Source organism: Aotus nancymaae, unplaced genomic scaffold, assembly GCF_030222135.1.
Source record: "Aotus nancymaae isolate 86718 unplaced genomic scaffold, 86718_ANA_hifiasm-v0.15.2.pri h1tg000030l, whole genome shotgun sequence".
In the NCBI taxonomy this organism is placed as follows: domain Eukaryota; kingdom Metazoa; phylum Chordata; class Mammalia; order Primates; family Aotidae; genus Aotus; species Aotus nancymaae.
Genome location: NW_026988443.1, coordinates 35,829,902 through 35,853,631, shown reverse-complemented (window position 1 = coordinate 35,853,631; position 23,730 = coordinate 35,829,902). Strand labels below are relative to the sequence as shown.

At 42.0% G+C, this 23,730-nt stretch overlaps 1 protein-coding gene across 1 annotated transcript in view; it reads right to left on the bottom strand.

Annotated features, from left to right (window-relative positions):
- Window positions 1–9,411: 9,411 nt before the first annotated feature.
- GAN (gigaxonin) overlaps window positions 9,412–23,730 on the bottom strand; it is a 59,536-nt gene continuing 45,217 nt past the window's right edge. The window contains exons 10-11 of the mRNA XM_021671051.2: window positions 15,171–15,280; window positions 9,412–15,084 (exon numbers count right to left, since the gene is read on the bottom strand). Coding sequence (XP_021526726.2) covers window positions 14,903–15,084; window positions 15,171–15,280 — 292 coding nt within the window. The 3' untranslated portion in view covers window positions 9,412–14,902. The remainder of the gene's footprint in view (window positions 15,085–15,170; window positions 15,281–23,730) is intronic.

Here is a 23,730-nt window from a genome sequence, read left to right as displayed (position 1 = left end):
AGGTGTAAGCCACTGTGCCTGGCCTATCCCTCATTTTTAAAAGCAGAGCTAAGATGCCACTTGGCCCCACCTCACAGATCCAGTTGAGAAAAATGGGTTTTTCAAGTCCAGTGCCCTTGGTAGAGAAGGATCATTGGTGTAAACGGATTGGGGCCGGTGGAAGCAGCTGACCCAACCTTCAGAAGAAATTCAATCTTCTCCTTGGCCCAGTAACCATGCAGACAACTCCAGTCATGGCCTGCTTACGCCCCAACTCCAGAGTGGGCAGAGCTCACATGAATGGACTCCCTCAAGTTCTCCAGAGAGGTATAGTTTCCGCTAAAAAGTCAAACTTGATCTTACTAAAAAAAAAAAAAAAAAAATCTTGGCCAGGTGTTCATGCCTGTAATCCCAGCACTTTGGGAGACTGAGGTAGGCAGATCACAAGGTCAGAAGTTCAAGACCAGTCTGGCCAACATGGTGAAACCCCTTCTCTACTAAAGATACAAAAATTAGCTGGGCATGGTGGTCCGAGCCTGTAGTCCCAGCTACTCGGGAGGCTGAGGCAGCAGAATAGCTTGAACCAGGGAGTCGGAGGTCACAGTGAGCTGAGATTGCACCATTGCACTCCAGCCTGGTGACAGAGCAAGCCTCCATCTCAAAAAAAAAAAAAAAAATTAGCCAGGCATGGTGGTGCGCGCTTGTAATCCCAGCTACTCAGGAGGCTGAGGCAGGAGAATCGCTTGAATCTGGGAAGCAGAGGTTGCAGTGAGCCGAGATTGCAGCATTGAACTCCAGCCTGGGCGACAGGTCCAGACTCTGTCTCAAAAAATAAATAAAAATAAGAAATATCTTGGCTTCCATCAGCTTCTATTCCAGCTGAAGGACAGTGGTCCTGACTCAGCCCCCAGCAGGAGGATTCCGCTGACCCCTTTGCCACATACTGTCTGACTTTCCATCCTTGGCTGTTCAACAACTGAGCCAGTTTCAAAAAGGGTCTGTCCGCTCTCCAGAGAGGCAGGCCGGACTGTGATATCATTATGGGTCTGGACGTTGGAACTGGCCTTGAATCCCAGCTCTGCCCTCTCGGTGCCTGTTTGCTGTGCTGTAAAATGGACAGAATGATAGAGCCTTCTTCCTAGGGCTGTTGCAAGGATAAAGTGACTTAACACCTGAGGTGCTGAAGATGGGCTCCATTATATAGTCTTTCAATAGGAGATCCGTATCACCATTGGGAGCAGTCAACAGGGTTAAGGATGGTGACAGTCAACCTGTCACCTCCCCACCTGCAACATGTCCTCCCCCATAGACAGAGTGTCCCTCTGTCTCAGGCACTGGTTTCTGGATGAGACTCTGTCAGCAGTAACTCTCCCTCACCCCAAAGATAAAAGGGCTACAGGCTGGGCATGGTGGCTCACTCCTGTAATCCCAGCACTTTGTGAGGCCGAGGTGAGCAGATCACTTGAGGCCAGGAGTTCACGACCAGCCTGGCCAACACAGTGAAACCCCATCTCTATTAAATTTAAAATACAAAAATTAGCCAGGCGTGGTGGCACGTGCCGGTGATCCCAGCTACTTGGGAGGCAGGAAAATCGCTTAACTCAGGAGGTGAAGGTTGCAGCGAGCCGAGATTGCGCCACTGCATTCCAGCCTGGGTGACAGAGCCAGACCCTGTCTCAAAATTAAATTAAAATTTAAAGGGCTAGAGGCCACTGGTCCATATGACCTTGTTATGATAGGTGAAAAAAAATTTAAACCCACTCGCCACACCTACGTTATGCCATGCTATGTGACCTAAGATGAATACTGCCTCTTTTCATGTGATTTCAGGAGGGAGTCCGCAGACGTGCGGCGCACTCGCCTGTCCTTACCTAACCTGGACCTTAGGGGAGAGTTGCTAGGCTCTTTGCCCCTTGCCTTCAGTGGAGATCTGTATTTGAATTATCTTTTCTAAGTACTACCAGTCTTTGTAGATTTATTGTCTCTGGACAGCGCAGTAAGAGGGAACTACAGAGAATTCTGCTTTCCGCAGATGGAATTCTGCCTCATATTACTAAGCCCTTAATATCAAAGTCCTCTAGTCCTTTGAAATCTATTTTATTTCTCTCTTCTGAGGAAAGCAAATTTGAAACCATTTTTCAGGGAAGACAGCAAGGAGACTTATGGTGACAGTGATGGAAGAGGCTCAGGCAGTGACTGGTGTGTGTCTGCCAAGGGACAGACAGATCGCAAGCCAGGGTCTAGGAGATGACACCCAGACCGTTAAAATGACAGAAACGACAACATTCCATTCACAAGTCAAGCTGTATTGATAATGCTGAGTTAGCAGGAACCACTCTAAAAATCAGAAACAGTTAGAATGCCTTCCCCATCAAATTATTTTATTAGGTTAATTAAACAGCTTAAAGATAATTCATTTTGTGTGGCACCCTTCTAGAAAATATTTCAAGTTTTTAAATGAACTTCCGATACATAAAACAAAATTACTTTAGCATACACAAATTTCAGATCAAAATACAACACTCTGTTTCTGTTTTCTTACAGTTATAAAATCCAGTCAATACAAACTACATAAAAAAGATAAAACACTTTCACTGATCCTTGGTACAAGAGAACAGCATGATGGCAGAATGTTCCCCAAGCACAGGTCCTGGGTTCGTGAGAAGGGACCGACCCCACAATATACTGAAGCATGTAAACAAAGTGCATGCTACTTAACTTCAGAAGGTTAACAAATCCTTTTTGCATCAGTATTACGTGTAAACCATAAAGCAACTTTTCAAAAGAAAGGTTATTCATTTAAAAGTACTTCTGACTGCTAAACTTCTTACCAACAAGTGAATAGAAAATTATTCCACAAAACAAACCTAGTACCTTTGGACCACAGGATGTGAGACGTGACATTTCAATGAAATCAACTTAGCACAATTTCTCTACTATCCTACTGAACTTGGGGAGTACGATTTTACAAGTTGCAGCCTTCTAGCACTTTCAATAGTTGGAACTTTCTAAACAATGCCTCTCGTTTAGCTTATGTATTTTCATTGCAAATCCCTGTTTTTCAGTAGTACGACTTTATTAACGATAGGATAATATCACACACAATACAACCTTAACTAAATACGTGTCTAAGCAGACCTCTCTACTTGGAATTCTACTAAATAATAAAGTTACAGGATTTTTGGTGCGGTTATTTATATGGTATTCATGGCATTTTCCTTATAGTATTAAAAGCATCAAAATGACAAATCAAGACTGCTAAAAATCGGTCTTGGACAAGGGTGACAGTCACATATTCAAGGGTCCCGTGCAACACTGGCATGAGCCAACAGGAGCCACGCCGGCCACCCGCTGGGCCAGGGCCCACTGCCAACAGCGGCCCTGAATTTGGGAGGGTCAAATCGAATTTACAATCTTGTTTTCAGGAATTTCCTTGGCAGTTCTCTTTCATGGCAGAAGACCTACACCCATGATGGAAAACAAAAGAACATACACATTTCTAGTGTGGCATGAATGGGCCGCACTCACAGACAGAGACGTCACTCTGACTAGTGACACACAATGAAGTCTGCCCGCGCCTACCCGAGGAGCATCTGCAATACGGTTTCTGATGAGGATGGGAACATGTGGAAGCGGGCAGAGCAGGGGGTGCTTTAATCGGCAATGCCGATCACTTCCAGGCTGCTGGTGCACACCCCGACACTGGCTGCAAAGGTTCTTTAAAATTTCTGCTGAAGCCACGGTGATTACCTGATGGTTGTCACAATTCACAGAAATGACACAGAAATGAAAGGGTATCACCATTACGTCGCCGGTGAACTGAAGGGGTGCAAGACCCAGGAGCCAAACAAAAGCTGAGCTCCAAGTGAATTCAAAATGAAAAGAACCCCAAGGGCAGAGAAAGCCACGAATTACGTAACTAAGCAAGTTTTGCTAACAAATAGCCTGTGCTTTTCTTAACTAAAGGCCACTTGATACATTTTCCAACATAAAATTTTTATTCAGATTATCTTTGTTTTCAACGGAGAGCTTGAATTTTGAGGTACGATCTAGGAAAAAGATGTTATCACCTCACAAATGGAAGGCTTACTTCTTTATTTCTTAAGCTGACGGTATCCTTTTGCCCGCCCCATGTACCAGATCCTACATTTTTTTTTTTTTTATAAAACATAACTCAACTTTAACGAGCATATGCTAGTTTAATAATAAGTTTACTGAAGTTTCTTTTGAAACAAATTCCTTTTGGAAAAACACATGAAAAGGTGGTCTGTCTCGTAAACAAACAGTTCTAATTTCCGATCCCATCCATGATTTGGAACACAGTGTGTTTTTAAGTCAGAGCTGAAGAGGAGACAAGGGCTGTGCTCTGCTCTGGAGAATTCGAGCTGGAAGGGGACAGAGTAGAACCCACACGGAGACTCCCCATCCGGCTCTGCGGATGGATGGATGGACACGGCAGAGCGCCTGTCACAAGAGGCCACCTAGACCGAGCACGTTGGGGAGAGCGGGGCTGCGCTGGGTGCTGAGGTAGTGCACCTGGCCTGTGCCGGCCTCCTCCCCCGGCTTAGAGGGGAGCCCTGAGGGCCTCGGGGCCAGCCTGGAAGGTGTCATTCTAGCCTACAGGTGCCTAAGGGGCTGGGATGTGTCCTTGGGGGTGCCTCAGAAGGTGAGGGGCCTGTTCTGACCTGGAGCCTGAGGACAGATCTGACTCACAGGCAGGCCCAGCTGGCTGTGGAAAGTGCTAGTATGAAGGTCTGCTCAGGGATCCCTGAGGCTCATGACCTGGGCATTACGTGGTAATAGGAAGGTCTGCTCAGCGATCCCCGAGGCTCACGCCCTGGGCATTACGTGGTCTGAGGAACCAGAAGAGCTACTCTTCTCGCCCTCCCCAACTCGCTCCAACTCTTTTCAGTTTTTATTTTGGATACGTAATTCAAGTAGTTAAAAAACCAGGCTGGAAGAGGGGTGGGAAAGAAGAGCAGAGGACAGGGTGGGAAAGCTATCCCAAGAAAAGTAAGTAAAAACGACTCCAAATCATGGCCAAGATACCCTTACTCCACCTTGACGACCACCCAAAGCCAGCAGAGAAAGGCGGGCCGACTGCGAAGTGCCTGTTTTCTCAGAGATTCCACCTAGCAGTGTCCTTGGGGAGCCACAGTGGAACACGGAGAGAAAAACCAATGCTGTTCAAACAAAAGCTTATTAACAAGCGAAGGGAACGGGAAGACACAGACAGCTAGCTCTGAAGACTCGGCGTGGACCCCAGTCTATCAATCTCTTAGGATCATGATCTCGTGTTTCCCCTATTTCTGAGATTTTTTAAAAAATTTCTTTGTTACTATTTTTTGAGACGGAGTCCCCGTCTGTTGTCCAGGCTGGAGTGCAGTGGCACAATCTCAGCTCACTGCAACTTCTGTCTTCTAGGGTCAAGTGATTCTCCTGCCTCAACCTCCTAAGTAGCTGGGATTACAGGGGCCCACCAGCACACTCGGCTAATTTTTTTATTTTTAGTAGAGACAGGGTTTCACCATGTTGGCCAGGCTGGTCTCAAACTCCTGACCGCAAGTGATCTACCTGCCTTTGCCTCCCAAAGTGCTGGGATTACAGGCGTGAGCCACCTTGCCTAGCCTGAGCAGATCTTTTACAAGGTAGAAGGGGGTCAGGACACACAGGGAGAGGCTTTTACTCCTTCTCCCTCCGGAGCTGAGAGTAAAACTGCAGTGGACTTTCACCAGGGAGGAGGACTAGACAAGACCATGATGTCTTGGTGACGATGTGGCCCATCGGCAAGGCTACCAACCCGGGGAGTGGGAAGGTCGCCCCACCAGCCTCCCCTAGGGCGGGGGAAACAGTTGGCTTATATTCAAATGGTCAATATCACCATAACTTTTTTCTGCAATTTCATATAGCAGTGTTCTTTCTTGAACCTAGACATAAGACTTTACATCTAGCCATGAGACTGAAGAGTACCGCAGAGCTAATGACCAACACGCCCCGCCCAGCACTCCTTCTCTGCCGTCTCTATTTTCATGAGTTGCTGATAAAAATGTCCAGCAGGTCCAGCTCACCTTCAGTGATCCTGCCAAGCTCCGAGCTTCCCAACATTGTCTGGATCTGGCTATTCAACCTAGTCTCGGTTCTTTGTTAAATCCTGGCTCTACTTCCTGCTCATATTCGGAGATCAAGAATGACTTTATCAAATATTTTATTGAAATCAAGACAAGCTGAGCACATCACATACTCCTTCCTCTGCCAGGCTCATAACCTCACCAGGAAAAGAAGTGTATGATATGACAGAAGGATTCAGTAGCTCACTTTCTGTACCACTTTGTTAAATAAGCTTCTTTATGCAAGGGTACAAAAGTTCCACACACACAGACACATGCACAAACACACATGCACGTACACACAAGTACTCATAATACATATTTAAGTTTCATTTAACATCTAAGTTAAGAAAGCATAGTAGAGGTCTATGATCTAAAACAGAGATCTAGGAAATATCTAGTTTCTTTGACCAATATAGACTATTACATTTGCTATTTTAAAGAAAAAAAAAATTCAACTTTGGTAAAGAGTTTTAAGTATTATTAGAGAACTTCACTGTGAAAATTCTAAACAGATGGTTATTTATAACAAACTGTATGTATTCTAAACATATTTTGGGCTGTTTCAGCTACCTACAATTGTTTGGAATCTAAATATTAGAGATGTAGAAGGAGAGAGGTGGCATGGGTCTAGAAGGTAAATCATTTTATGGCTGGATGTGGTGGCTCACGCCTGTAATCCCGGCACTTTGGGAGGCTGAGGCAGGAGGACTGCCTGAACCCAGCAGTTCAAGACCAGCCTGGGCAACATGGTGAAACCCCATCTGAACTAAAAATACAAAAAACTAGCTGGGCATAGTGGTATGCACCTGTAGCCCCAGCTACTTGGAAGCTGAGGCCAGAGAATCCCTCGAGGCTGGGAGATTGCGCCACCGCACTCCAGCCTGGGTGACAGAGCGAGACTCCATCTCAAAAAAAGAAGAAAGGATTTTATGAACACAAACATATAATATATTTACTTGTATACCATGTGGCAGCAGACGTGAGAATGGGGAAAGCTGTAAGGCCCAGGACATTCCGCGCAGGCAGCCTCGGCCTCCCCGACAGGGTCTCCCTGTACTCCGTGTTGAGAACGGACATAGTCAGGGTGGCAGCAACAGTGATCACTGCGAGCAAGCCACTAGCCCAAGTGCTTACAGTCATCACCCAGTTAGTCCTCACCACAACCCTCAGAGGGTAAATCCTCCTGCTATGCTTCTTCCACGTAGGAAACTGAGGCTCGGGGTTAAAGAGATTCCCAAGTCACAGAGCGGTAACTGTGGCAGAAGCCCCCAGCCCCAGAAGCACCTGACACCAAGGCCTATGCTCCCAACCACCGGGTGTGTAAGGAAAGTATATAAAGATGATTGCCTGATAATAATTCAAACGTCTGGGGTTTAAGTGAAAGGAGGAAGCCTTGGTTCTCATGGAAACCACTTCCAGGAAATGTCTCATGTCCTAAGCTAAGCCAGCAGGGTGCTAACAGATTGCCATTGGAGGATAAGCTTTGCCATCCTACTGTTAAGAGCAAGCCCTTTAATCTGAAAAGCACAAGCATAAAAATTAAATCTTACTAATGCGTAAGAGCAGTTAAACTTGGTTATACGAGGTATGCCAGGCTTTTAGAAATGGGCATAACTCTTTTGGCCACGGCATCACTGAAGTCCTCCATTTAAGTAGGCTGTGTATGACTGTGGCCTGAAACTGGGCCATTATTACAAGATCTCCCAGGAGGAAGAGTCTTGCCTACAACTGGTGAGCCTCCTCAACTCCTTCCTCCTGACAGGGTGACCAGGCAAGCTGACAGACACTAGGGAGGATGGAGGCCCCCACGTGTGGGGTGCAGAGGGCGCGTACCGCAGGAAGCCGAGGGATGCTCCACTGGAACAGGGAACAAATCGCATCATTCATGATTCTAAGTATCATCCAACTCCATGTGGTTCTGCCAATCTCAACTCTGCACTTCGGAAACACTTTGAGTGAGAAGGAGCTTAGCAGTGAGTATAGATTTTCATCAAAATTAAAGATTTTTGGGAAACAATAGCACCTTATAGAAAATGAAAAAAAATAGTAGCCTCAAGCACCCAAATCCCAAACACTGGGTCAGATGACAGAGGGACACATTTTCTTGTCTGATGCCAACAAGAATGGAAATCAAGCCCTCTGTTTTACACAGCAGCGACGGTTAGACTACGTTTCTGCATTAGGAAAACACAGCCTTTTAAAGACTCTTTAAAGTTCAAGTTGAGTTTCAAGTAATCACTTTGCAGCAACTCTAGGAGAATTATTGTTCCTTCTGGTTGTAAGTGCCTTTTTTTTTTAAGTAGTAAAATGGAAAACAGGCCTTAGAGAATTGTATTTCTCAAGGCCGCTGACTGCCTGCTTCCAAGCTTTTGTTAAAGAACAGAATGTGTTGAATTCTTCTAAATTGGCAGGGGATCAAGCACAGCACTACATAATGAGGTAGCTGAGAACATAGTTTTTCCTATAAACACAAAGAACAAGTGAATAAGTGCATGTAATTCTCATCCAATTAAACAGGAAACACGATAAAGCAAGTTACTATAGTTGTATTTAAACCAAGTTCACTGGTATGACTTGAAAAACTTTAACCCAAGGTTCTAAGGTACGCCTTATTCATAACTAATGAGTAAAAACAATAAAAATAAGGTATCCAAACCTACTATTTGTACTGAAATGCTAAAATAAGATCCTAATAAATATAATTCACCAACCAGAAAACAGACGAATCTACATTTGGGATGTGAATAATGTGAAACGGCCATTTATTTCTGTGGACCCTACTCAGTGTGTAATTGTTCACTTCATCTTAAGGCAGTATGTCCCCCGGACTCTGTGTGATGCCATCCTCTTCCACCTACTCCTTCTCTAATTCAAACCACGAATGTATCATTTCTGGGTTTCTTTCAATGTATGCAGGGAAGGAAGCTCAACAACTTTGTTGAGCCAGGAAGAAATTAATATCAACATTTATAATCAGGCCAAATTTCAGTTGAGTAGGGACTTTAAAAGATTGGTTTTAATCTTAAAAAAAAAAAAAGAGGCCGGGTGAGGCAGCTTATGCTGCTAATCTCAGCACTTTTGGAGACTGAGGGGGGCGGATCACGACGTCAGGAGATCGAGACCATCCTGGCTAACATGGTGAAACCCCGTCTCTACTAAAAATACAAAAATTAGCCGGGCGTGGTGGCACATGCCTGTAATCCCAGCTACTCAGGAGGCTGAGGCAGAATTGCTTGGACCCCGGAGGCGGAGGATGCAGTGAGCCAAGATCGCATCATTGCACTCCAGCCTGGGCAACAGCGCAAGACTCCATCTCAAAAAAAAAAAAAAAAAAAAAAAAGAGGGCAACAGACATTTCTGACTAAATAATTATATAATGTAGTTTTATTTATTAGATGATTAATTTCATGAGAAAGAGAAGGAATTTAAAAATCCAATTACTTGGATAATTTCAATGACAGAACTGAAAAAGAACATACTTTCTATCGGTAGTTGCTGGCTCAAGCGACTATAGTTTCGGTTGGGTCTGAGACCAGGAGTTTGAGACCAGCCTGGGCAACAGAGTGAAACCCTGTTTCTACAAGAAATTTAAAAAATAAAATAAAAAAGAACAAACTTTCTTAAACTGTATGCATTACACCAAACCATTTGGAAGTATGACTAAATTCCTTAGATGTCACATACATGGAACTATTACAATGAGACAATATTGAGATATGTTTACAATGGAAACAATAAGATTACTTCTGAAAAATACAAAACCTTAGAAAGTTTTAGCAGCTAACTTGCAAAAAATATAGAAAATGCCTATCAGTCAATACTACGGAGACTTAACCGCCAGCAAGCACGACAGACACTCAACCCAAGTTCGTGTTCTCAACTATGGGCAAATGGTCCTTTCTCATCCTTATACCACACATTTCTGTAATTTCTACAGAAAGAGTCAAGAATACTTCAAGAATTATTTAAAAGCTAGCAAAATATTTTCCTAACATTCTAAGATACAGTTTATTTTCCCTTACTAATTACATGGAATAAGAGAGGGAAGTATACATGAAGCTGCAGCTCTTTGAAATCAAAAAGTTTCTCTTTCAAACACACATTCTTCTGTCCTTATGATCTTAGTAAATTCTTCAACTTCCTACAGCTAACTAACAAAGAAAATCAAACATATTTCAGGTTATGTCTGTGCAACTAGCAAAGGACATGTTTGGGAGCTTAAATTGTATTAATACTACAAATGATTCTTCTATGATTAAAAATACTTGCATGCCTAGAAACATCAAGTTCTGGCCCCACCGCCTGACTGGTGAGCTGATAATCCAAACACCTGGCTTCTGCTTTTGGTTCTTGCTGCTCCCTAAAGCGAGAGATGAAGCTGCACGTGTCAGGCCTCCAAGATTACCCTCATACAATGGGGAAAGTGCCCTGACCATCCCAGAGATGTGACGATCAAAGGGATGTATGTCCTGGAAAGATTTTGAGACCCATATAAAAAAGCAGTCAGTGAAGCTCAATATTAAACATGATCAACATTATAAGCTGTGCTGAGTAGAGGGGTCTCAAAAAACCTACAGGACACGTGGAGACCACAGGATTGTACATCACGTACCTCAGGCACTTGGCATTGTTTATTCTATACTAGTTTCCACTCCATACAGGAGGCTGGCCCATCTGGGTACAAAGTTTCTAATTGAAAACCCAGTAAAATCAGTCACTCTTAGAGTGCCCTTTTCAAGAGAAGAATATCACTTTGATCATAAGAATACATTTATCTGTCAAATGTTTATTGACTACCTACTCTGTGCATTCACTGAGACCAGTAGATGACAAAAGACAGGGCCCGGCATGCCCATCCCAGGGTGAGTTTACGATCTTGAGTGAGAGGGTGGTGTGACATCCACCTCACTGTTCAGCTCCCTGAATGGCAACCATAGTTCCTAGTGGGTGCTCATCAGACATGTGTTGGCGGAACCTTTCCCTTCTACCAGGTATTTTTCGGGGGGGTTCCAGCATCTCTGAATTAATACAAAGTGCCACCTCACTCTTCCCCCATTTAACCAAATGTCTCCATCTGACCACAGGAGGCCTCTTTAATCATGAACGCCAACATTCTGGAAGGGGATACTGTGGTGTTTCTAGCATTCCTTGGAAGGTTTTTGGAATCCCTGGTTTGGTACACTGAGGTAGAATGTACCAAATGGAACTCTAATGGGCCATGGTACCTAAGATACTTCTCTAGAAATGAAACTTAACCACCCATGAGTGACTTAGGTGTCACAGCAAACACAGCCCTATCTTTACCACATTTGTACAAAGAATGTATTTCCTTTACATTGACTAGAGAATCCCTCCAACTCATAAATTATAAAAATGACACTTCCAAACCAACAATGAAAAAAGCGTCATCATTAAAGTGGTAGTGCAATATAATAGAACGCCTCATTACAAACAAAACACCATCCAATATACCCCCAAATGCTCTTTCTTGGTTGTTACACAGTTTGAAAAAAGGCTATAGTTAGCTATCAATTCCTCACAGCAATGAAATATTAAGCTAAATAATGAATTTAGTAATTACATAGGCCAAATCTTGACAGTATACCAACTACAAGTTGGTAAACACTGTTTTTAATCCTGCTAAAGAAGAGAAATGCTAACACCAAGTAAAACTTACTGTAAACTACAAATATTTCAGTATTTACACTCAATATGAGTTTGACATAGTATAAACTGAAGGTCAACAGGCTCAAGAATTTATCTGAAGCACCAGGAGACAGTAAATAGATGTAGTTTAGAACTACAATTCAAAAAGTAAACCCATACAAATACATTATCAGGTCAAATGGCATGACATACACATGCACACTCACTCATCTCTCACACGGTTTCTTCCCACAGGATATAAGCACTATCAAAAACAAAACAAAAAAACACTTTAAATTAAACACTTAAATCTTTGAAAAGTCTATATTTGGATATGCTAAACAAAGAAACAAACAACCTATTTTAGACTGCAGCCTAGGAGAGATTCTTTAAATATTCACTTATTCTAACCTGAGACAACTTTCCTTCTCAAAAGAAATTGCACTTTCCCCAAAGACATCGGTATTTAAAATTTAAGACCTATGCTGAGCCACCAATTTCAACACACACCTGGCAAAAGTGCTTATCAAGAAAGAAGTATCAAAAAATTATTAAGAAATGATGTTTCAAGGCATAAGTGGAATGTTAAAACACAAACCTGCATGAAATGAGCGAAATTTATTTTACAATACTGAAATAACTGTAATTTACAAGAGTCATGATTAATGTTGGAGCACAGTAAAATTAAATCATCCCTATACTTTAACACATTTTAATATTTGTTTATAGTAAAATAAGTTTGGCACTTAGCAGCTTTTGTGTTATTGCATCCCCTATGATGTGGCAAATTTATTTTATAAAACGTTATCTAATTTCTGCAGTTACAGTGTCAATGAACTGAATAAAACAAAACAAAACACTATTTTTATAAAATGAATTTATCAAGTCATGCAGGTACTGATAATATTGCAAGAGGAACACATTCACTCCTAAATAATGAACTGTCTCCTTGGAAAGGCCTGGCGTAGACTGGAGAAAAAAGCTTTAAATGTCAGAAATTAAAAAAAAGAGAATTGCTGACGATCATGGCTTTAATTGGATGTCAGTTACTGTTTTAATGTTCCCCAACTGCAGCTGCTGAATGCCAAGGTACTGTTCTGTACAGGATATTTCACCAAAGCAAATTTAGTTTTCCAGCAATTTGCTTCTTCTAAAATTAATGTCTAGTTGTAAAAAGAAAAATCTTCCTTTCTTTGCAGAGGCCACATAGTTTGCTTTCATTAAAAGATCTCCACAGTATCACTGGAAAATGTGCAGAAAACAGCTGACTGGTAAACAATGCAATTCTAAGCTTGTTTTGACTGACATATTAAACATGATTAATTACATGACTGCAGCACATCTGGCCTGCTGCCTCTGGTGTATAAGATAAAAACCTTACACCTTCTCTGATCAGGTATCTTCTGGCCAAAATGGAGCATTAATGTGCCACACTCAACACTCTTTAATCCCACAGGCATAGCATCTTTCAGCAACTTCTGTAGCACTATACTGACTTCCAGAAGGTGTTAGAAAAAAAATCACAGTTAGGTCACCCTTTTTTATGTCTATGGGTGGGAGAGCCTAAGTGATGTTTCATATGCATGTTAACTGCATACAAACGTTCCATACAGGAAGTTTCTAGAAGAAGTTCCTGTTATCATTTTACAACCAAAGGATACCTTTATACATGTGTTATTAAGACAAAATGCTGCTTCTTACAGCCATATTGCAAGAGGAAAAAAAAGCGGTAGAAAACAATTAAAAATGAAGTACTGTATATTAAATTGATTAGAAATTTGATATTGCATAAAATTCAATTTAGGAAGTAATCAAGCACTTCGAAGTCCCCAGTTTCACACTAGGGTGGTGTAATTTAAGTGGAAAACAAATTATCTTACAAGATAGATACGTTCCACGAACAAAAGACATTTTTCCCCCAATGAGAAGTGGGGTAAAGTGAGTTGAGGTGGGAATGAGAGATAGTAAAGGAGGGAAGGAGGAAAAGATTAATTTGCTCTACTACGAACAGAATGAAATTAAGTTGAGGTAGTTTATTCTACCAGCCAAACTTTACTCGGAACATAATTTGTCTAAAACTCTCACTAGTGAATGCCACTGGGAAACTTCTCTAACAAAGACTAGATTCTTAACACAGATTCGCATTCTAAGACAAGTTTTCAAACCCTAAACAGTAGTAAACAAGACTCTGTGCTTTCAGACAGGTTATATTAAAAAGTTTTTGATCCCTACATATTTTTTCTGGATAGCTTTTTTTTGTGTTTTTTTTTTCAGCCATAGCAGACCTTTATTATTTGTCTGACTCAGGTCTTTCTTTTATAAAATCTCCTACTCACTAATATCCTCACACTTAGAAAATGGTTTTGATCACTGAAAAGGCAGAATGGCACTGCGGGAGACCCTTCCCAGCTCCACTGGTACTACCCCAGAAAGGATGGCATGACATGTCTTAATCTAAGTCAACACAGAAGTGAGCAACTTCCTTCAGTTCACATGAGGGCTGCAACTTCACTCATCAATTTACTGAATCTTTACATTACTAAGATAAAGTTTTAAAAGAGAAATTCTATCTTTGTTGCAATTCATCATGATACAGTTTTAAAAAGATTCTTAGGACAGAGTACTAGGAATAAATGGAGACTAACTGGCATACAGTCCAATCTAACATTTTAGGCACGAACCTTACTTTGTTGGGCAGGGTTAGGCATGATATATCCTTCCAAGTGCAGTAGAAAAGCAATCTTGGCATGTTTGGATATGTTGATTTGCATATACAGATTTTGTTTGTTTGTTTACCAAAGCTACATATTTGAACACAGCAGTCAGACATGAGTTCCCTTCAGGGAAAATGCACCTTAGAATTTTAACTTTGATATTTTACATGATACCAATTCCCACTCCCTTTTCCTTGTGATATTTACTAGCCTCCAGTGTCTACAGACACATCTAACTGGAGGAACTGACTCCTCCCAGGTAGTTTTTCAACAGTTCTGTGTTCTCCCTAACAAGAGCTGAAGCTCAAGTTTCTAAGCCTCATAAAACCACCAGAGTTACCATACCAAAGCCCAGCACACAGAGTGAGTTTCAGCCGCTGTCTCCGCTTTCCCTTTCGCAGCTATGTTATGGTGCTCTTGGGTTAGGATCACGCTCTCTGCTCTGCTTCCTCCTCAAGGGGAATGAACACGAATACGGAATAAGCCTTGCTGAAGTTGCAGGCGGAAAAGCTTGCAATTTGCAATGCGTAAGGCCGCACACGCGGTGCGGCGAAGGTCGGATGGAAGGAGTGGTTTAGTGTGGTGCCAGGTTCCGGTGCTTCTTTTAAACTCACGCACGTAGTCATAATTGGTACCTAAGCCAGGGAAATAAGCAAGGGTGAGACAATGTGCCCAGAATCACCAGGAAACAGTTCCAAGAAAATCAGCGTGACACTCTTACCTGTATCAAGATCTCCAATAACATAAATACTGGCTCCTATAGGTACAGCTCCATAAACAAAAGATGAACTGGCGGGGATGCATAAATTCTGGTCGTTCAGATAGATCCACCTGAAAACAAAGATGGTGCACAAAATTAAGGAAATCAAAAGGATGACAACAATGTCTAGGAAGACTGACACAGCAAACTTGGTGAGTCATCAGTACCAGGCACCGTGCCAATCTTGACCCCACGTTCCACTGCCAGGTCACCACCGACATGCTGCCAATTGCTAAACACAGGAGTTTTGTCTGTGCTAGAATGAAACATGTATTGAGTCATAAACAACATGTGCTTTCCAACCTGCTTCTGCTCAGTACAAGGTTGCAGAGATTCATCCAAGCTGTTGTTTGCATCTGTCATTCATTTCTGTTTATTTCTAAGCAGTATTCCATCATACGGATGTACTAGAATTTGTTGGTTTTTCAGACAGGGCTTCCCTCTGTTGCCTCAGGCTGGAGTGGAGTGGTGCAATTACGGTTCACTGCAGCCTCAACCTACCAGTTCAGGTGATCCTCCCACCCTAGGCTCCCAAGTAGCTGAGATTACAGGTGTGCACCGTCACGTTCAGCTAATTTCTGCTGCTGTTTGTTTTTTCTAAATAAAGATGGGATTTTGCCATGTTGCCCAGCTGGTCTTGATCTGCCCACCTCGGCCTCCCAAAATGTCGTATTACAGGCGTAAGCCGCCGAGCCCACCCCAGAATTTGTTATTCATTCCCCTGTCGATGTTTCAGTTTTTGGCTATTATGAGTAAGGCTGTGAGGAACATTAGAGAGCAAGTCTTTTTTGTAAACTTAGGAAATTGCCAGGCTATATGGTAAGGGTATTTTCTACCAGAAAAAAAAATGCCCCACTGCTTTCCAAAGTGTTTTACCATAATTTTGCATTCCAATTAGCAATGTGTAAGAATTCCAATTGCTCAGTATTATTGTGAGATCTCAGGTTTCAGTATCACATTTTTAATTTTAGCTCTTTTAATGGTGTGCACTTCCCTGAAGTCTAATGAACATCTTTAGACTTGCTTACTGGTCATTTTATGGATTTTTTTTTTTGAGACACGGTCTCACTCCGTCACTCATCTAAGTTGGAGTGCAATGGCGCAATCACAGCTCACTGCAGTTTCAATCTCTTGGGTTCTAGTGATCCTCTCACCTCAGGCTCCCAAGTAGTTGGGGCCACAGATGTACACCACCACACCCAGCTAATGAAAAAGTTTTTTTTCATACAGATGAGGTCTTACCATACTACCCAGACTGTCTCAGGCTCCAGGGCTCAAGTGATCCTTCTGCTCTGGCCTCTTAAAGTGCTGGGATTGCAGGTGTGAGCCACCAGCCCCAGCCCCATTTTATATTCTTTCATAAAATGTCTGTTCAAAGGTTTGCTCGTTTTCAAACTGGGGGCCGGGTGTGGTGGCTCATGCCTATAATCCCAATACTTTGGGAACTTGAGGCAGGTAGATCACTTAAGCCCAGGAGTTGAAGACCAGCTGGGCAACATAGTGAAACCCTGTCTCAACAAAAAATACAAAATTAGCCAAGTGTGGTGGCAACTGTCTGTAGTCCCAGCTACTCAGGAGGCTGAAGCGGGATGATTGCTTGAGCCAAGGAGGTCAAGACTGCAATGAGCTGAGATCACGCCACTGCACTCCAGCCTGGGCAAAAGTGAGACCCTGTCTCCAAAAAAAAAAAAGATTATAAAAAGGATGTAGCAAGACTATCTCTACAAATATTTTTTTTTAATTGGGTCTACTGTCTTCTTATTGAAATGTAAGATTCTTTATATCCTGTGGATACAAATACTTTGTTACGTACATGTATTATAAATTTTTTTTCCCTAGCTTGTAGGCTGCCTTTTCATTTTCTTAATGGAATCTTTTGAAGAACAGAAGTTTCTAATTTTGATGAATTCCAGTATATCCTTTTCTTCTTTTACAGTCATGGTTTCTGTGTCATTCTAGAAAATCTTTGCTTACCCTAATATTATAAAAATTTTTCTCCTATGCTCTCTTCTGGAAATTTTACAGTTTTATATTTTACATTTAGGTCTATGATACATTTCAAGTTAATTTTTTGTGTCTGGTATGAATCACAGTTCACTTTCTTCCATACAGATAGCTAGCTGTTCCAGCACCATTTGCTAAAGGCTTTTCTTTCCCCACTAAATTGCCTTGGCACCTCTGTTGAAAATCAATTTAATAACCACTAAAAGGATTTGAGGCTCTATAAGGAAGTGGTTGATCCCAGAGCTGAGGTAGAGAAAATACAAGATGGGCCTAGAGCATCCTGTTGTGCCAGATAGAAAGTGCTTAAAAAAGGATGGGGGTGTGTCAAAGGACACGGAAGCCACGGCGAAGCAGCTCCTGACAGCTGAGGGTGCAACTATGTGAGCAAGAAAATCAACAATGGTGGTGCTGGACTTATAACCCAGGGAATAACATAAATACCCATGAATCCATACGCTGTAAGTAATCGGAAAACGTTAATAGGAAAAAGGGACGAGTTTCCTTTACAGAAAAATTCCAATTAATAAATGCAGAAGGAATGACGGAAACAAAATCACCATCAGGCAAACACCACAGTAATGACTTCTCCAGGCTAGATCTACCGACGGACACTAACATGAGTGGCTGAGAGTTTAAGGAGAAAATGGTTTTGCAAATTCTCACGTTATCTCCACCAAGATATTTATTAATTACAACAACAAAAACAGTTAACTTTCTAGTGGAGAAATCTAACAGACACCACCTTACCCAAGCCATCAAGGTTAGCATCACCAGCAGTAAGGCACATCAATGGTCTCCCCGATACGATGCAGAGAAGTGCGTACCATGACTTCTCTGGTGGTATTGCCAAACTGCATAACCTCAGTCTAATTGCAAGAAATCATTAGATAAATCCAAATTAAGAAATCCTACAAAAAAAAAATGGACCAGTAATCTTCGAGAGTATGAAGGTCATGAGATTCAAGGAAAGAATGAAGCAGCACCACAGACTGAAGGAGTCTAAGCAAACACAGTATCTGAAAGCAATGCAGGATCCTGGATTGGATCTGGAAACAGAGAAGAAAGACATTAGAAGAAAAGCTGGCGAAACTCCAGTAAGTCTGCAGTTTACTTAATAATACTGGACAATGTAAATATTCCTGGTTTTGATGCTTGTACTGCAGTCATGTAAGATGCTAACATTAGGAGAAGCTGAGTGAAAGGCCTACGGAAATGGGAATACTTTGACTATTTTTGCAACTTTTCTACAAGTCTACAATATTATTCCAAAATAAAATTTTATTTCTTTTTTTTTTTAAAAAGAGTAAATCTATACCCTGCTATGTAATAATAATGCTCGAGGATAAATGAATGATTGCCTGTTAACAGCTAATAGGCATAGCCAGGTCACAGCGGACTTCTGTAGGACCTTGGGAATGCATCTAAATGCTCTTCAGAGTTACCAAGGTCCAGGCCTATACTCACTGGAGCGCACGGTCATATGGCCATCACTCCATCCTCTCTAACTCTACGCTGCAAAGCAGCCAGGGCATCTCAATGCCAAACATAAACGTACAATTATTTCCCGAAGAACACCACTTTTATTTCAATGAACACTCTTCCCAGACTCTTCTAAAGCAGGTAGCTTCCACATTTAGAATTCCAAGAAACACAAAAGCCTAATGATTTGTCCAAGATGACAGGACAACTCAGAAACAAAGCTAAGCACCACACTTCTAAAACCATTCGTCTAACATTTGATTCAACTAACATTTGAATGTTGATGGCTGTCAAACCTTTGAAAGAAAGTGTTTGAAAAACGAAAGAAAATGTAGCTTTCGCTAAAGGCAGCCTGACGGGGGCAGCTCTGGGTAGCTAAACTAGAGAAAACATAGCCATCTTTCTGGCTACAGAACTCAGGAATCTGGAAAAGGGATCTTGGGGCAACCAGGATCTCCAAAGTGTGAGTGAAGAACCTGAGAAAGGAGAGAGGTACAGAAGCACCCCTCAGTTTGAGCATACCCACTCATCTCAAGTCTTCAACTAACCCTGGAACCATGTATGCTTATGACTGAGGCTTCAAGAGCTGGACTGGGAGTTCAGCTGCCACCCATGGCAGGTGGCATGGCTTGCAACTTAAGTCTCAGCAAGTCAATTGCCCACTAAAACTCAGCAACACTCTAAAGCAATATAAGAAAATTCAGGCTGGGTGCAGTGGCTCACACCTGTAATCCCAGCACTTTGGGAAGGCGAGGTGGGCGGGTAACTTGCAGGAGTTTGAGACCAGCCTGGACAACACAGTGAAACTCCATCTCTACTAAAAATACAAAAAATTAGCTGGGTGTGGTGGCTCGTGCCTGTAATCCCAGCTACTCAGGAGGCTGAGGAAGGAGAACTGCTTGAACCCAGGAGGCGGAGGTTGTAGTGAGCCGAGATTGCACCATGGCACTCCAGCCTGAGAGACAAGAGCAAAACTTGGTCTCAAAAAAAAAAAAATTCAAGGCTCCAACAACACAATAGTAACCATGTCCAGGATCCAGTCCAGAATTACTCAACAAAAGAAGAGCCAGAAAAATGAGAACCCATTTCTTAAGGGAGTAAACAATCAATAACACCAACTCTTGAGATGACTCAGATGCTGAAATTAACAGGCAAGGACTTGAACATGACTACCACAGTGATGCTCAGGAAGGGAAAGAAAAATGTGCTTGTTACGGAAAGATAGATTTCAGCATGGAAAATTTAAAAACCTAAAAAAAAAACTACACACACATTTTAGAATGGATGACATAATATTTGAAATAAAAAATCCACTGGATGGAGGTAACAAAAGAAAGCAGCAGCAAACTTGAAGACAGAGCAACGGAAACCATCCAATCTGAAGAAGGAAAAATTATAGTGCAGACTGAATGGTAATGAAAATAAAACATATCAGCACGTCCAGCTAGAGTGGTGCTCGTGGAAAGATGAAAGCTTTCGCCATGTGCATTAGAAAGGCAGAAGATCTACCATGACTAACCTAAATTCTACATGAAGAAGCTAGAGAAGAGCAAAAGAAACCCAAGGTAAGAAAAAGAAAACCTAAAAACAAAGGAAACAAACATTTTGGAATTGATAACATAATATTTGAACTAAAAAATTCACGAGATTTTCTGAGATCCATTTTACTATTCTACTTTTTCTAAGTGAATTAAGTGGGGACGTGATAGGCATCATCTTTCCTGCATTTTCTAGTCTTTGATGGTGGCCTAATTTTTGCAAATTCCCCCAGGATGCACTATTGCTTCTGGTTTCCTATCCTGGTAGGAAAGGAAACTTGGTCCAGGGACTTCCACTTAGCCCTTCTTGTCATAGTGGCCCCCAATCCATACTGGTCAGAGAAATAGTATGGTGATTTTGCCACTTGTCAGGTAAGTCTATTCTAGTTATATATTCAGGAATCAAAAGAGGAAACACAGATCTTAACTTCAAAGAACAGTTAACATATATACTGTAAAAAATCAAAGTGGAGGGGCATCTAGGCTGAGCGAATGCACAGAGGCAGCGAACACAAGAGGCTGTAGAACGTGAGGTGTGGTGTAGGACATGCGAAAGAAAGACACTGAAAAAGGGTGAACCTTTTTCTTCACCTCCGATCACGGAGAACCCTGAGTAGGGGGCTAAGTACTACTACCTTTATTTGGTAAGCAGTGGGAAACAGTCAAGAATTTTGAGCAGGGCAATCAAAAACTCTGAGCCAAGTTTTTGTCAGATTCATCTTTCCAAACCACAAGCAGGTAGCTGCACTGGCAAGGCTGGCCAGAAGCTAATGACACTACACAGACGGAGGAGTGACTGTGAGGGTAGCAGTGGGGCAGGGAAGGAGGAAATGTGAAAAATGCTACTGAGATTTAAAAAAGGACCAGACCTGGCAACTGAGGAGTTGCACAGTACAAGAGAGAATCCAAGATGATTCCTTTTTTGTTGAGACAGGGTCTTGCTCTGGCACTCAGGCTGGAGTGCAATGGCATGATCACGGTGCACTGCAGCTTCCACCACTTCCCAGGCTCGGGTGATCCTTCTGCCTCAGCCTCCCGAGTAGCTGGGACCTCAGGCATGGACCACCATGCTTAGCAAAGTTTTGAAATTTTTTGTAGAGATGAGATCTTACTATGTTGCCCAGGCTTGTCTTGAATTCCCAGGCTCAAAGAGATCCTCCCAGCTGGGTCTCCCAGGGTGCTGAGATGATAGGCGTCAGTCAGCCACTGCGCCTGGCCAAGAAGACCCTTTTTTGAGCATGGACAATGGGGAGGAGAGTAGTGTTACTAACAGAATAGGGGCACAGGAACACAAATAGAAACACTGTCATTCTGGGTATATGAAGCTGTTGCTCTGACTTGGTAATACGTTATGGCAATTTCTTTGCTTTCCTTTCTTTCGAAGAGTTTTGCTTTTATTCGGAAAAACAGAAAAGAGTAAGATATAGCTTTTTTCTGGGAAAGTTTTAACCTAAAAATAGGGAACAAAGACAGGAAAGACAAGAGATTACTTAAAAACAATCGACATGGTCTCCACTCGAATATGGACTGCTCATCCGGCAACAATGGTTTCCACACTATGCCAATGTAACACATTTGCATCTGATCTTTTCAGAAATGAACTACTCCTACATGTTATTGTGCTCTGTAGATAGTTATAGGAAAGCCTACATTTTTAAGTCAAGCTAGTGTGGTAGTTGGAAAGGGGACTCTGGGACCAGAACGCCTGAGTTCACTTCCCATCTCAGCTCCTTGTTCCTTGCATGTCTGGGGGCGCGTCGCTCAGCCTCTCTGTGCTGTGATTTCCTCATATGGAAAATAGGAATAGTAATAGTATCTACACACATTTCAGAGTGCTGCTTCGAAGATTAAATCACTACATGGCATTTGGTGTTATATGTGTGTTTAATATTATCTAAACATGTTAGAATCTTGATAAGATGATAGCTTTCTTCATTCTATTTACAAACTAACATGGGAGAGCTTAGAAATAAGGAATCGAACATATATAAACTTTATTTGGAAGTGCTTTTATTTATTTATTTTGAGACAGGGTCTTACTCTGTAGCCCAGGCTGGAGTGCAGTGGTGCAATCTTCAGCTCACTGCACCCTCCACCTCCTGGGTTCAAGCAATTCCTGGGCCTCAGCCTACTGAGCAGCTGGGACTACAGGCACGTGCCACTATGCCTGGCTAATATCTATATCTATATCTATATCTAAAGATATAGATATCAATATTTAGACTTCACCCAAAAAAAAAAAAAAGTTTAACAACCTGATAGAATATAAAAGTCCTAAAAATGTATAGCATGTCAAGGGCACACTGAGGAATTTTATAGTCAGATTTAAGTCTTACACAATCAAAATAGGGACATGAAATGGTAAAAATAAAAGCAAGCTTGACTCCTCCAGCAAGCAAGTTACTAGCTCATGCTCTCTAAACAGTAATTCAGTCATTATGAAAAATGGTTATATCAGTATTTTATCAGAAACCAAACACTCTGGCAACTAACTGTTAATGAAGTTGGTCAGACTGCCTTCAGATTCATTTGGGCAGGAAATATATATATATATATATATATATTACATACGTATATTTTTGAGATGGAGTCTTGCTCTATCACCCAGGCTGGAGTGCAGTGACACAATCTCAGCTCACTGCAACCTCAACCTCCTAGGTTCAAGTGATTCTCCTGCCTCAGCCTCTTGAGTAGCTAAGGTTACAGGTGTGCACCACCATGCCCGGCTAATTTTTGTAGTTTTAGTAGAGACGGGGTTTTGCCACGTTGGTCAGGCTTGTTTTGAACTACTGACCTCAGGTATCTGCCCACTTCAGCCTATCCACAGTGCTGGGATTACAGGTGTGAGCCACCACACCCAGCCTGGGCAGAAAACTACTATTAGACCAGCTTTTGGCAGCCAGCCCTCACAGTCATGTATCAAAAAAGGAGAAATGTAGGGCAGTCTGAAAATCTGTCCCACAGCAAATATCCTCTAAACTGCTCTCAGTCTAATAAATTTTCCTAAGATAGTCTATCCCTATAATTAGAAAAAAAGGCTATGCAAATATCCTAAATTTAAAATACAAGTTGAGTAACATTTATATGATTTCCCAACATCTTGGTAACTGCTCACTGCCCTAATCTAAAATAGCATGAAATTAAACATTATGTTATAGCACCCTCTTCTGGTAACGCGACTGAAATATTCTAATAAAGTTAGGTTTAGCATAGCAATCTCCCCTTAGGATTTAAACATATTACTGCAATGAAAACACTGTTCAGTGGTTACAACAGTAAAATGTGTGAGGAAAGAGAGAAGAGATGGAGAAGGATGTTATCTACAAGACACATGTGGCAACTGTCTGAGGCTTTAAGAATCTCAGACACCATGCCTCGGTCACTTAACATTTTATCCAACATCCATACAGGCAGGTAGGATGTTGGAAGCCAGGATACAGACCCGACAAGAGTGGACCTTGCCCTGACACTGCCAGCAGTTAACAGTTACAACCCCAGAG